The 13,959-nt window shown below is 37.1% G+C and overlaps 1 protein-coding gene across 1 annotated transcript in view; it reads left to right on the top strand.

Moving 5' to 3' along the window:
• Positions 1–7,720: 7,720 nt before the first annotated feature.
• LOC107714303 (protein kinase X-linked) overlaps positions 7,721–13,959 on the top strand; it is a 23,722-nt gene continuing 17,483 nt past the window's right edge. Inside the window, exons 1-2 of the mRNA XM_016520115.1 lie at positions 7,721–7,894; positions 9,780–10,043. Of these exons, the coding sequence (XP_016375601.1) occupies positions 7,797–7,894; positions 9,780–10,043 (362 nt within the window). The 5' untranslated portion in view covers positions 7,721–7,796. The remainder of the gene's footprint in view (positions 7,895–9,779; positions 10,044–13,959) is intronic.

Here is a 13,959-nt window from a genome sequence, read left to right as displayed (position 1 = left end):
TGACACTGATTTTATACAATAGTATTTCAATAAACAAGAAGTTAAAATTAAGTGACTTAGATTTTAGACAAAATATTGACTGTTTTTGCTCAAATTCGCTGACGAAAATCATTCCAATCAAAGCCACAGCAGTGTCTCCGAGCAACTTTCGTTACTTTCGTTACTGAATGAATCCATGTTTTTGAACGAATCGTGTGAGTCAATGGCCCATTCCGTATTCATAAAGTAAAACAATACATTTTCTTTTTATTGTAACTGAATTAATTTAAACAATGTAAGAATTTGATGTGAAAAATTACACATTTAATAAGGTTGGGGGAAAAAAAGACCATTTATAAACATAGTGGGAAATGACATCTGTTTTGTTACATACAGCAACTCAATTTAAGTTAATTGTTATTTATATCTCTTTCCAGTTACAGAGCACTTTATTTTGAGAGTTGTTTAAGTGAGAGAACATCTGTAACTTAGTCCAGATTCGGAGAATTGTAATGTTTAATAATTTATTTTATTATGCAAATAATGTTTTGCATTGAAATTTGAATTTGATAGATTTTTGTTTGTATATGCTGTCAATTATTAAAAAAAAACGGAATCGGGCAAAAATCGGTATCGGCAGGTCACACTTACAAAAAAACGGAAATCGGAATCGGCCAAGAAAATTGACTGATCTCTAATATATATCCATATATGCATCTCTAATGTGTATATATATATATATATATGTATTATATTATATACACAGCAAAGATCAAAATTAGAGAACAATCAATAAATACTTCATTTTGTCTGAAATATTGTTGTAATCTTCATCGCTCAAAATTTGAAGGAATATTAACTGGGGCTATACCACTGTTATACTAACATGTTTGAGAAAATAACCAAGGCATTTCAACAAAAACCTTTATTTTGTGGAAAACACAGTGGTCAAAATTAGAGAACACTAACCACTGTAGCACGAAAAAAGATTAAAATTAAAATTTTGGAGGTTTACAGCTGTCACAAATCTGTAGGAATTTTAAGACCATTGCTTTGATTAAATACAGCATATCTGCGGCTGCAGGACATCACTAGTTTCTCAGACTGCGCTGGTGTGATCTTGGTCCACTCTTCTTCCGCTCTCTTCCATAGTTCGGTAACTAAGGATTTTCCAGAGATTTTCAGTTGGGTTTAGATCTCTGGGCCAGCCATTTCATTATTCCTGTGTCCTGTGATTTGCAGTGTGACGGGGACATTGTCTTGCATGAAAATTGAAGGCTGATTGGGAGATGCTTGCAGGGAAGGTACTGCATGTTGCTCAATGAGCTTCTGATAAACACTTGCATTCACCTGCCATGTAGCTGTATAAGAAGCCCATGACACGAGAAACCATGACACTTCCTCCTGCACCTTTCACTGACTTCTTTACGCACTTGGGCTTCAGTCTTTTCTCAGTTTGACGCCAAACAAAATATTTCCCATCAGACCCGAATAAATTAAACTTGCTCTCATCACTAAACTTTGGACCAGTTCTTCTCTCTCCACACAACATGCTCCCCTGCAAAGGTGAGCCTAGCCTTTTATTCTTTCTGCTAATAAGAGGCTTGGTCACTGCAGAGTGCGCTTTCAGTCTGACTTCTCTTCAACGTGCCGAGACTGGTCCTTATTCTGTTCAGTGCTGAACTGGCAAGCAATTCCAGCTGCAGTGTTGAAGCTTCTGATAAACACTTGCATTCCGCTGCCATGTAGCTGTATAAGAAGCCCATGACACGAGAAACCATGACACTTCCTCCTGCACCTTTCACTGACTTCTTTACGCACTTGGGCTTCAGTCTTTCCTCAGTTTGACGCCAAACAAAATATTTCCCATCAGACCCGAATAAATTAAACTTGTTCTCATCACTAAACTTTGGACCAGTTCTTCTCTCTCCACACAACATGCTTCCCTGCAAAGGTGAGCCTAGCCTTTTATTCTTTCTGCTAATAAGAGGCTTGGTCACTGCAGAGTGCGCTTTCAGTCTGACTTCTCTTCAACGTGCCGAGACTGGTCCTTATTCTGTTCAGTGCTGAACTGGCAAGCAATTCCAGCTGCAGTGTTGAACCGATTCCCCATTGAGAGTCTCTGCATTATCCTGTCTTCTCATGTATTTGTCTTATGTGGATGACAAGCCTTTTTGGGGGACTTGAATTAATTAGTGTCATTGTAAACCTGCAGTATTCGAGAAATCACAGATTTGGAATGACCAACTTCTCTTGCAATTGCTGAAAGGGTCATCCCTTTGGATAACCTCCTGTTGCAGGGTTTCACCTGAGAGCAGTCCACATCTTGAAATCTCAGTGAAAATTAGATGAATGCTTCCAGTCAAATAGGGTTTGTCATATAATTTAAGAAATTAGCATCAGGTGCCAGAATAACACCAATAAATTAAATGTATCTGAAAGTGTTTTCTAATTTTGATCAGAGAGTTTTTACAAATATCTCATTTACATTTTTTATACTATGCTTCAGAATACAATTATTTTTATTTTTATTTTTTTTTACAGTTAGTTAATTAACTTCAAATAGGACTAAGGAGTGACCTTGAAATTTAGGAAATGATATGTTGTTCTCTAATGTTGATCTCCACTGTATATAAAAGAGCTTAGTGACTGTGGTGTTGTAGTCATGCAATTGTGGTGTAGTTGTTTATAGCCCCTAACTTTAGCTTTTTACATCTCATGAAAATTGTTTATTTGTGAAGGTTTTGATGAACAAATCATTTAGGTTAAGAATCATGGACTTTTGTTGGCCACGGAGCTTATTGCAATAACCCCAAAGCCTATAGAAAACATCTTATTGTTTTTTTTTTTTGTTCAGGGAACCAGAATACTTCATCCCTGCAGCAATCTATTATGAAATTATGACCAATGAGATTTATTTATTAGAATAATTGGGATTATCATTTAAAAAAAATTTAATTGGCATCTTACATTGTGTTCCCTTTAACTGCGATAAAATCACTGTAACAAGCAACTTCTCAAGCTCTGAATTAAGAGAATTTAAAGGGGTCATATGATGCTTTTTTAAAGATCATTATTTTGTGTATTTGGTGTAACAGAATATGTTGACATGCTTTAATGTTCAAAAAACACATTATTTTTCAAATACTGTACATTATTGTAGGTCCTCTATGCCCCGCCTCTCTCAAACGCTTCGTTTTCTACAAAGTCCCTCCTTCAGACAAGTGCAGTCTGCTCTGATTGGCCAGCTGAACCAGTGCATTGTGATTGGCCGAACACAGCAAGCACTCGTCGGAAATGTAACGCTCCTTACCATAATCGCGAGCTTCATCTTTCAAAATAAATATAAAGACAGAGCCCGAAAGGGGAACAGAGTCGCGCACACACACACACACACGATGCGCAAAACTCCGCATTTGAACAGTCAATAGCAAATACTTAAACTAATAACAAAACAGTAGCTGATTCAGAAGCGCCAGATTGTCATAGCAAAGTCAGAATTACCTCCTCTCCTAGGTTCACGAAACGGTCGTCCATAAAATGCATTGCTGTTCTGTTGTAAGTAATCTTAAAGATTCCTAAATGCATCTACTTTCGGAAGGCCAAATAAAGTGCTTTTGCTTTCGCCTAGAAACACACAGCGTCTCCCTGACATGCTGCTTCAACACTAACTGCAGTTACTGAAACCACGCCTTCTTTCTTTGCGTGCACATTTGGGCGGCATTATGCTAATATTCCCACATAGTGAGGTAGATATGTGGGGGCGTGTTAGAACGAGCCGTTTTAGGGGGGCGTGGCAGAGTCTTAACTTTGATAAAGAATATCTCTTTGGTTTTGAGACTTTAGTCTTTGCAACTTCAGGGATCTTATCTATGAACAATCAGCTTGTAACACTCCAAAGAGAAAGGAAAACTTGAAATCGCATCATATGACCCCTTTAAACTATGCTATATGCAGGCTGTGCAGTAGACAGAAAGCTCATATTTCTTCTTTTATTATTGTTTCAGAGCTTAATTTTCACTTTATCAGTCCTTCAAAGCACCAAAGAGTTGAATAGCATATAAAAACACAACGGAAGGATAGACCTTGATGGAAATTAAGTGTCCATTCATATCACATTTTTATAACCTGACTTTGCATTTTAATCAGGCCTCAGTTGTAATTTCAAGCTGCAGTTCTAGAGTCAAAATACATAAGTAAAACCATCAGCAAGACCATCCTTACCTATACATTTGCTGTTGCCTGTTTTGTGAAGTTCTTACAACTTTTGCTTGTTTGTTGATTTATTTTAATATATGGTGATTTAGTTATTGCTCTTGAAAGTAAACATCTTTCCCATGGCTGTTTGATTCTTAAGAAATATGAATAAATATTGTCCTTTGGTCTGTATTTTATTTTATTTCATTTCTGAAATGAACGGTGCTATTTTTAAGTAGTTGGGTATTAGAAAGATTTTTTTTTTCATTTATTTATTTATTTATTTTTATTTACAGATAAATAATTGAATTAAAGACACAGTTAAATGCATTAACTTTTTGTGAATTCAAATGAATCCAATTCAGTTTCAGATTCTGAAGTTCTGTTTATGAACCCCAAAAAGCCCTAGTCACTGTGATCAGAACTGGAAAAAGCCACAGCTATAATGTCACCTAATATCACAGTATAATTGTAGTTTTTAGTTTAGATAGAAAAAGAAAGCTGGCATAAGTCAGAAGTGCTTTTTAGCATTTTATTTTAGCAAATAGTATTTAGTTAAAATTCAGTTGACCAGTTTGTAAGTCCTAAATAAATATATGCAGTTTTGTATGAATTAAAACAAAAACAGAAGTCTTATTATACATATATTGTAATGTATTCTTATTGTAAATGTTTGTAAAGTATTTTTGAATCCTATTGAGAAGATATTCAGTCATATTCATAGTCATATTCAAGTGTTTACATGCATTACAGTGTTTACATTAGATTTACCTTTTTTTTTTTCCTGTTGATTGAATGTTGAAATGTCTACACCAGTGTTTTCCAACCAATCCTATTGAGAAGATATTCAGTCATATTCATAGTCATATTCAAGTGTTTACATGCATTACAGTGTTTACATTAGATTTACCTTTTTTTTTTCCTGTTGATTGAATGTTGAAATGTCTACACCAGTGTTTTCCAACCTTTTTTTTTAGCCATGGCACAGTTTTGATCGGTAAAAAATTCCATGGCACACCACTAAGTACTGAAATATAGCAAAATTGAACAAACATGCAATTGCTTCAAATGGCATATTAAAACTGGATATTATATTAAAAGTAGTACTCCCATTTAATGTGAAACTTGAACTTAAGTCAGGTAGAAACACAAGGTCATAGGTACCCTTATGTTGTTGGTGATGATAAAACAACAAATGTACATATCGTAGCTGTCTGGCGGAAACAATGTATATCCAAAAGCATTACCACTTTCAGGAAATGTATATATTTTTTTATATATATATAATTAAACAGCGTAATCAGAGTTGGTATTGTGGCTTTATATATGATCAGACAATTTTATATATGATCAGAGGTTTTTGACCAGCAAATGACGGCAATATGTGTTTTGTCCGTCATTAGAACAGCCACATGTGAGGCAGTGAGTGCATCGCATTACATTTTCTTACAGGTTATAAAGTTTATTGTAGCTATATGGACGCTCATTTTTTTTGTTGTTGAATACTTTTGGCTAAAATGTCATGATATAAAAGATAAAGCGCTATGCACAGGATATATGAAAAACATAGCTCTTCTCCGCTCTTCAAACACACACACAAAAAAATAAATAAACAAATAAAAAATTAGCATTAATAGACAGTGTTTCTTGAGTAAAGAAAACACTGTACTTATTCAAACGTCAGTTCTTTATTTACCCTTGCATCACGAACGGGCAGAGATCTGTCTCCAGACTGGAGTTACGAGGTTTCGCTGACAGTTTGAGGATCCAATGGCGTTACGAGTTTTACTCACAAGCTCTTTTGAATGCTTTTCATTGGTTAAATATTTGTAAAACCCACAAACGGACATAAAGATTAGCATTGATTCAAAATAATAATAATAATAGCAAAATAAGATTTTTTTTTAAAGATTGTTTTGATAAATTTCCATGGCAGACCTGACAACACTAGTGTGCCACGGCACAGTGGTTGGGAAACCCTGGTCTACACCACTCCTTTCAATCTGATCAAAATTTTTGATCATTCATAACGAGCTCATTCGAATCGATTGAGGTTTACATGAAAGCTTTTTCATTCCTATCGAGTCATCAGTTGAGGTATTGTATGTTGCCAGCTGAATAAGATGTCCCTGTAACAGGCAGGAAACATGATCTAATAATGTGTCATCAGGTGTCTTGCTTCACATGTTACCAGTCCCGTTCCCTCCCTTCTGACAGCTAAGGCATTTGTTTTCTTCCATGCTTGTGTAACCATGTCAACTCAGTGGTCTCTGTACAAAGATTCTTTGTGTGAGGTAAATGTGTTAAATGCCAGCATTCCATGTCAGTAATTCCATCGGTATCGTAGCTCGTAACTCATAACAGTGCAACTACAAGGAAATGTAGGTCGCCTGAAACTACCTACCCTGTTACAAAAAGAGCGGAGCTCTACTGCTTTTCAGTACAACATTAATCAATTTGCTTCTAATATTTTTTTTCGGGTGTGTGTATACGGTGTGTGTGTGTTCACTGCTGTGTGGGTGCACTTTGGATGGGATAAATGCAGAGCACTATTTCCACTAATTACTTGGCCACATGTCACGTCATATATATATATACAGTATATCTATGGTAACATCAGTCTAAATATCAGGGGTATTTGTTCTGTCACAGGTGTCTAGGTAAGAAGTCTTTCTCAAGCCAAAGCTGGGTTAATCAAATAGAACACAAACCTCTCTTCAGTATCTCATGGCTCCTTGATCCACTTCATGCCCCTTAAACCCAACAATACCAACAATTGCCACTCCACAACTGTGCTTTTCCGCCTCTTGACCTGAGTGCTAATAGTAACCGCAGAGTTCACCAGCTCTTAGTGTACACATTCATGGGCATGTCTGTCAGTTTTTTTTTTTTTACACAATACCGGTGCCTAAAAAGTATCGAACTCGATACCCAGCCCTAACTATAAGGTCATGTTTGGTTTAATCAAAGACTAGTTAAGCATTTAGTATGAAGTCTAAGAGCATATAATAGGATGTATTGGTCCAAATAGCCTGTTGAGTTGTCTCCTGTTGGTATTGATCTGTCAGGCTTGTAACAGCACTCCGGTGAGACTGAGTAGCCTGTAATTTGGTGGGTGGTTCAAGGTGGCCTGCTCTTTCAACTCGAGAGCTCTCTCTGTCACCATTGATCAATAGTGTGTAGCGTAAGATCTATTACCCACTGAAACCCGTGTCCCCGTACAGTAGAAATCAAAGACTTCTTTGAGAAGGGTCGTCTTTGAGAGTTTCACTCTCCATTCTCTGAGTGCCATTCATCTGTGGACAACAGGTATTTGTGGAGAGACAAAGCACAAACATGCTTCTATACTCTCAGATAATATTTAAAGTAGGATAAAATGGTCATCACAAAATAATTTATAGATTTGATGGTTTCCTTTGGGAAGAAAATTTTTTTAGTATGACTTGAGTGTCCATATATTTTGGGTTCACTGTGGATGAAGAAAGTATTTTAACATTGATTTCTGGATTGTAGCCATTCTCCTTATGTCAATATTTCACATTGTTTCAGGTACAGGAACCTTTGGAAGGGTTTTTCTGGTGAAGGATAAAAAGACAAGAGGTTTCTTTGCTCTGAAAGCGATGAAAATCCCAGATGTGATTCGCCTGAAGCAGGAGCAACACGTACATAATGAGAAAGAGGTTCTGACGGAGGTGAACCATCCTTTCCTTGTCAGACTGTAAGTGAACACTACACAACATTAACATATAGGCTACAACAGAAATGAGAATCGCATAAAAAATACAATAAGTTATGATCTGTATAAACATTTCAACATACTTAACCAAAAATATCAATGTATCAAATATTGTTTGGCCTTCTACAATCATCTTTAAAGTTTTCTCTATCTTTAAACTTATTTGTTATCTTTAAATTTTTTTTATTAAATATTTTTAACGATCCACCTCACTTTTCAATGTGGACGTAAGCGGTTTTCTGTGGATTTGCGAGATTTCCGCTTCATTAGCTGCTGTAGGGTAATAATGAGAAGAATGACAAAATGCAGTAAATGGTAAAACTGTTTGCGCTACACACCAATGTGTTTATAATTAAGACAGTACATTAAAATAATATGGCAAGAAACACCAGTTTGAAATATCAAGCAGCAAAAAGAGCTATTTTGTTCAGTTAAAAATAGCTGGAAGCGAATGAAACCGGACACATTAAATTTACCGCGCCCGCTCTTACAGGAATGTAATGAGAATAGATAATAATCTATACTATACCAGTGGTTAGTGGACCTCAAAAAAAAAAAAAAGTTTTTTCTTATGTTTGTTTTAGTTGTTGGTTTATTTTTTGTATTTCAATTTAATTTAATTTATTTGTTTTAATTATTTTTTATTTTTTGATGTGGGTTCCCATGGTCTTGAAAATCCAGGATATATGAGGTAGTCTAAGGTGGCTTTCACACTGGGCTCATTTGCTGTGGTTCGAACCCGAGTGCGATAGTTCCCGGCAGCCCCTGCAGTGTTGGTCTGGTTTCACACTCTCTTGATTCTATCGAACCCCGGTGCATTTGCAGTCATCTTACATCATCACAAACGTGCACAACGTATGATAGAAAACAGAACGTGCTTCAATATATTGTGTTTTTTTATTAATTTGGTGCTATTATGCACAACAGAGTAAATGACATATGTGTTTACTGTATGTGCGTCGCATGTAGACGGCTATTTTGAGGAGACAGCGAATTACAATTCATTTGCCACTCTGATTGCAGTTGCTACACGCGAATACACTGCACGCTCACTCTCGCTCGAATCCAAGGTAAATCAGCAACACTATCATCACTTATATGTGTTTTATTGAAGAAAATACATTGTAATTGGCTAAAACGCATGGGCATGTTACTTTACTTCCTGAACAAGTGTGCACCCGAGTCCGTGTTGCTTTCATATTCACGCGAACCGAGCCACAGTTCGAGTGCAACCACCTCCTTCAGGTAGTCTCGGGTTCGGTTCCCCGGTGCGCACCCGCACTCGCATGACAGCTTTCACACTAGCCAAACGTACCGAACTCTGACGTCAATCGAACCCAGGTGCGCACAAAACATGCTAGTGTGAAAGTGCCCTAATTTTAAAAGTACGATTTATAGACCTAGAAAAGTCTCAAAGATTAATGCAAGCTTATAACTCCATGGGCATTTTCATAATGAATATTCATTTTTGTAATTATGCCAAGTTTTAAAATATTTTATCAGGTAGAAATTGTGAGTAAAAAATATTGTTAAAAAATCTTTATCCAGTAACTCTCTAAAAACTAGAAAAGTCATGGGGCCTTTGAATATATTTATGGGCAATGTGGGGCTTCTTGAAGTCAAAAAGGTTGAGAACCACTGTACTATATCATGATTTTTGACATTATGGCATGACCTCAGCTTCCTACTGTAATTATTGGTTGTTTACAATTGTTTTATGCTTTTGTAATGTAAGTCCATTTTTTATTTTATTTTTTTTTATGTATAGCCCATTTGTCACAAGCATATGGCAAGTATACATATGTATATGTAACTATTGTATGACCAAATCACATGTAACGCATTATGTAATGTGGACCTTTCTCAGGTACTGGACACACCATGATGATCGTTTCCTGTACATGTTAATGGAATATGTGAATGGTGGTGAACTCTTCAGCTATTTACGCAGCCGAGGGCGTTTCAGCAACAACACTGGAATGTTTTATTCAGCTGAAATTGTGTGTGCCATTGAATACCTTCACTCCAAAGAAATCGTCTACAGAGACCTGAAACCAGAGAATATACTGCTGGACAATGAGGGGCACATTCGATTGACAGATTTCGGGTTCGCAAAAAAGCTCTCAGAAAGGTATGTTGGCAATTGGTTATCTACAAAAACAACATTGTGTAATTTTCGTAAAGTCATGTTATATGTACACACACACACACACACACACACACAGAAGTCTCTTATTCTTCATTTTTCTGTTTGTTGTTAATGTCTTCTCAGCTGATGTATTATTACACTGAAATATACTAATTTCCCCTTAATATACTCCTAGATAGATCTGTTGATGTGAAATCTTTTGAAGTTATTTTACATAAACCATGGAGAGAGAGATAGCTGAGCAGCAGTTATATGAAGTGTGTGTCCTTGAAGATTAAAGTTGATTTCAAGATTGGATTAGGCATGCTGTAGATTTTTCCCTTCATTCCATGGCATTTTAGCATTCCCAGTGTTTTGTTTTCATTGTCAAATTAAATGTAAGCAGTTAGACCTGCTTTGCTAAACCTTTGAAATGTTGTAGGGGATCAAATTCAGTTGAGAGTTTCATGGAGTTTTTCAGAATCTGTGAGGTTAGTGACTGAAAATGCAGTAACGGACCACCACGTCACTCTTCGTCCTTCAAAATATCCAACTGAACGCCTTCATTCACTCATACAGTGACTCCCCCTACGAAAAAAACATCTGAAATTGAAAATCCCTCTGGTTGTGCCCCCTGATAGTATCATTCAAATAAAATAAAAAAAAGAACAAGAGGTTGTGTGTGTGTGTGTGTGTGTGTGTGTGTGTGTGTATCTGTGGTGCACAGTACTGCAGTGCTTCTGCAGAGCAAAATGATGTGTAAGCGTAACGGGACGTGATTCTGTTTCTTTGCATATGAGGAAGGGCCCAAAACATTGGGGGTCTGACTCTAATGTGCAAGTGAGCCACATATAGAAACTGAAAGCAGTGCCTCCGGTCCAATGGAGAAGACAACTGTCCCTGCAAGCAACAGCTTTGGCATTTCCAGTTTGAGTAGATAACGTTTGCACAGATTGTCATGTGGCAACAATGCCACCTGGTGGCTATATTTGCATTTGGCTTTATGTTCAGAGATATTTGCTGTTTGCCTTGATCAACGGTTATTTAAAGCACCAACATTGTTAAAATGAAGACAGGATGAGGACTTTGGAAATCTGGTCTTAGATCAGACAATCAGGGTTTTTTTTTAGATAGCATTAGGGCATTTTTTTATCTGTTTTTCTTTTATCATCTTGTCAGAATGTCTGCTCAAGATGAGGGCTTATTATTGTGTCAGAATTACTGATGAATTAAAGGCAGGGTTCGTACGGTCATGAAAAACCTGGAAAAGTCATGGAATTTTAAAACAACAATTTCCAGGCCTGGAAAAGTTTTGGAAAAATAAATTGACCCACTAAGTTTTGGAAAAGTCATGGAAATTTGTTTCACAATCTCTGTATATTTGAATATATTTTAGTTGATAATATTGGTTAAATTACAGTAGTTAACGTTCGCGCGATCCGTCACGTGATGTTCTCTGCGTGGGGTAACGGCGACTCGCAGTTGCAGCTAGTATTATGTAGTAAACTCACGCAATGCCAGGAAAATGCTGATTTAATAATGTATGGCTTCATGATGAAAAATATAAGGGGTGACTTGAGAAAGATCAGGACCCGGGATGTGCAAAATGTACACTGTGCCGTAAAACGTTCAACATTTCGAACATGGGAGAGGCAGCGCTGTCTAGCCATGCTAAAGGTGCAAAGCACCAGTCTGCTGCTGCATGCTCGACAGCTCCCAACCCGATCACCGGCTTTTTCACCCGTGTGACTGAAGTGACAGCCGCTCCCAGCTGCGGTGCTTCCCTCTCATCCACTGTAAAACAAGGGACCATTTTGAGTGCCGTGTCCAGAAACGAAACCCTAACTGCAGAGGTACTGTTGGCGCTAAAGGTGGCTAATTCGCACTATTCCTACAAGTCTTGTGAAGAAAACATGGATTTTTCTTCTTATTTAACATGTATAAATAGACATTTCATGAAACATTAGGTCATGAATATTTACCTCAAAGTCATGGAAAAGTCATGGAATTTTATTGGTAAAAATGTGTACGAACCCTGTAAAGGGCTCGTATTGTGGTCGTGTTTGAGGGCGAAGGAGGAAACTTGTCAAACGGTAGCTGCACAGTTTCGAGTAGCCAATCAAAAAGAAAACACAAAGAGCAATTCAGAGAAGAGTCACCTTCATCACAACAGCGTTGATGTCCTAAAGGTCTTTTTTGGCTGTGCATTTTGAGATGTTTACACGCTTGTTACAGCAATGACAAACTTGTCAGCCGTCACAGCAAAGCGTATCGGTTAAATAAAACACAGACAGGCCTACCTTTTCTAGTCAGACACACAAACACTGCCATGTAGGCAAACATATTGTTAAGTGAGTCGTCAGGCATGCTTATATTAATAACAGGATCTGATCTTGATAACCGGATCAGTTTCTTCGCTGCTCCTATTAGTGTGCAGTCTGATATAATTCGAGTAAACATAAATCATCAGAGCCAATCGAAAATCACGTCACACCAAACCTCTCTCACAGTTCATTGGAATGCTGTTGTGAGCTGACACTGAGAGGCTTCAGTTAACACAAGGGAGACTAATCCTCTCTATTACAGAGAGAAGAACTAAAACCAGACAGCTGAACACAGAAACATAAAGAAAGAGACTGAAATTGAGAGCAAGGAAAGAAGGAATATATGTGTGTGTGTGTGTGTGTGGCTAATAAATCACACAGAATGAAGTTTTTTGAAAATCTAAAAATGCAGAAAGTTTCCTGTGAGGGGTAGGTTTAGGGGTAGGGTTGGTGTAGGGCAATAGAATATACGGTCTGTACAGTAGAAAAACCATTACGCCTATGGAGAGTCCCCACAAGGATAGCTGACCAGACGTGTGTGTGTGTGTGTGTGTGTGTGGTGGCCAAAATTATTAGAAAACTAGTATTTTCGTCAGTTAAAAAATGGTTTTAAGTCAGTTATTTTTATCTTTTGCTGTAGTGTGTCAGTAGGAAATATCAGTTTACATTTCCAAACATTAATTTTGCCATTAATTGTAATAATCCAGTGAGATTTTTATTTGCACAAGGAGTCTGACAACAGCCAGTGCTCCACACAGAGATCTGATCTCATCATCATCCAGTCTGTCTGGAATGACATGAAGAAACAGAAAAACTCAGATTAAATCCAGAAGAACTGTTGCAATGTCTCAAAGATGCTTCAAGAAACTTTATATTATACAATATATTTTGTCCTGAAAAGGGATGAAGACCCGGGAGCTATAACAATCAGAAGGTCGAGCTAAAGATCTAGCATAATTTTTTACTGCTAAAACCACAAAATGTATTTGCTTACAGAATGGAGCAAAGTCTCCAGTAGTCTTCAGTAGAGATGCACCGATTGATCGAGCCGATCCTTTTATTGCCAGCGGCACCGACAATGACATCACAGCCACAGTCGCGTGTAGACATGTCGTTTCGCGTGAGAATGATTCTATTTTTAATTGCATTCAGTGTAAACGGCGACTGATAATGTATTTATGTCATGCCAGATGAGGCTTGCACAGCCTGAGTGAGAAAGACAGCACACACAAAGAAATTTATAGATGCATACTGCGGTAGAAAAAAAAAGAAGATATTTACAAAATATGATTTAGGTAAGCAACATTATACGGCCATGATGTTTCCCTGAATATCAATATCAACACGATTGCAATGTGACACTGATTTTATACAATAGTATTTCAATAAACAAGAAGTTAAAGGGGTCATATGATGCGATTTTAAATGTTAACCTTTCTCTTTGGAGTGTTACAAGCTCTTGGTGCATAAAGAAGATCTGTAAAGTTGCAGACTAAAGTCTCAAATCCAAAGAGATATTCTTTATAAAAGTTAAGAGTCAACCACGCCTACCTAAAACGGCTCGTTTTAACACGCCCCCACATGTCTACGTCACG

Source organism: Sinocyclocheilus rhinocerous, unplaced genomic scaffold (genome assembly GCF_001515625.1).
Source record: "Sinocyclocheilus rhinocerous isolate Xijiao unplaced genomic scaffold, SAMN03320098_v1.1 scaffold1983, whole genome shotgun sequence".
Classification (NCBI taxonomy): domain Eukaryota; kingdom Metazoa; phylum Chordata; class Actinopteri; order Cypriniformes; family Cyprinidae; genus Sinocyclocheilus; species Sinocyclocheilus rhinocerous.
The sequence above is the reverse complement of the archived record's forward strand: the minus strand, read 5'-3'. Positions and strand labels throughout refer to the sequence as shown.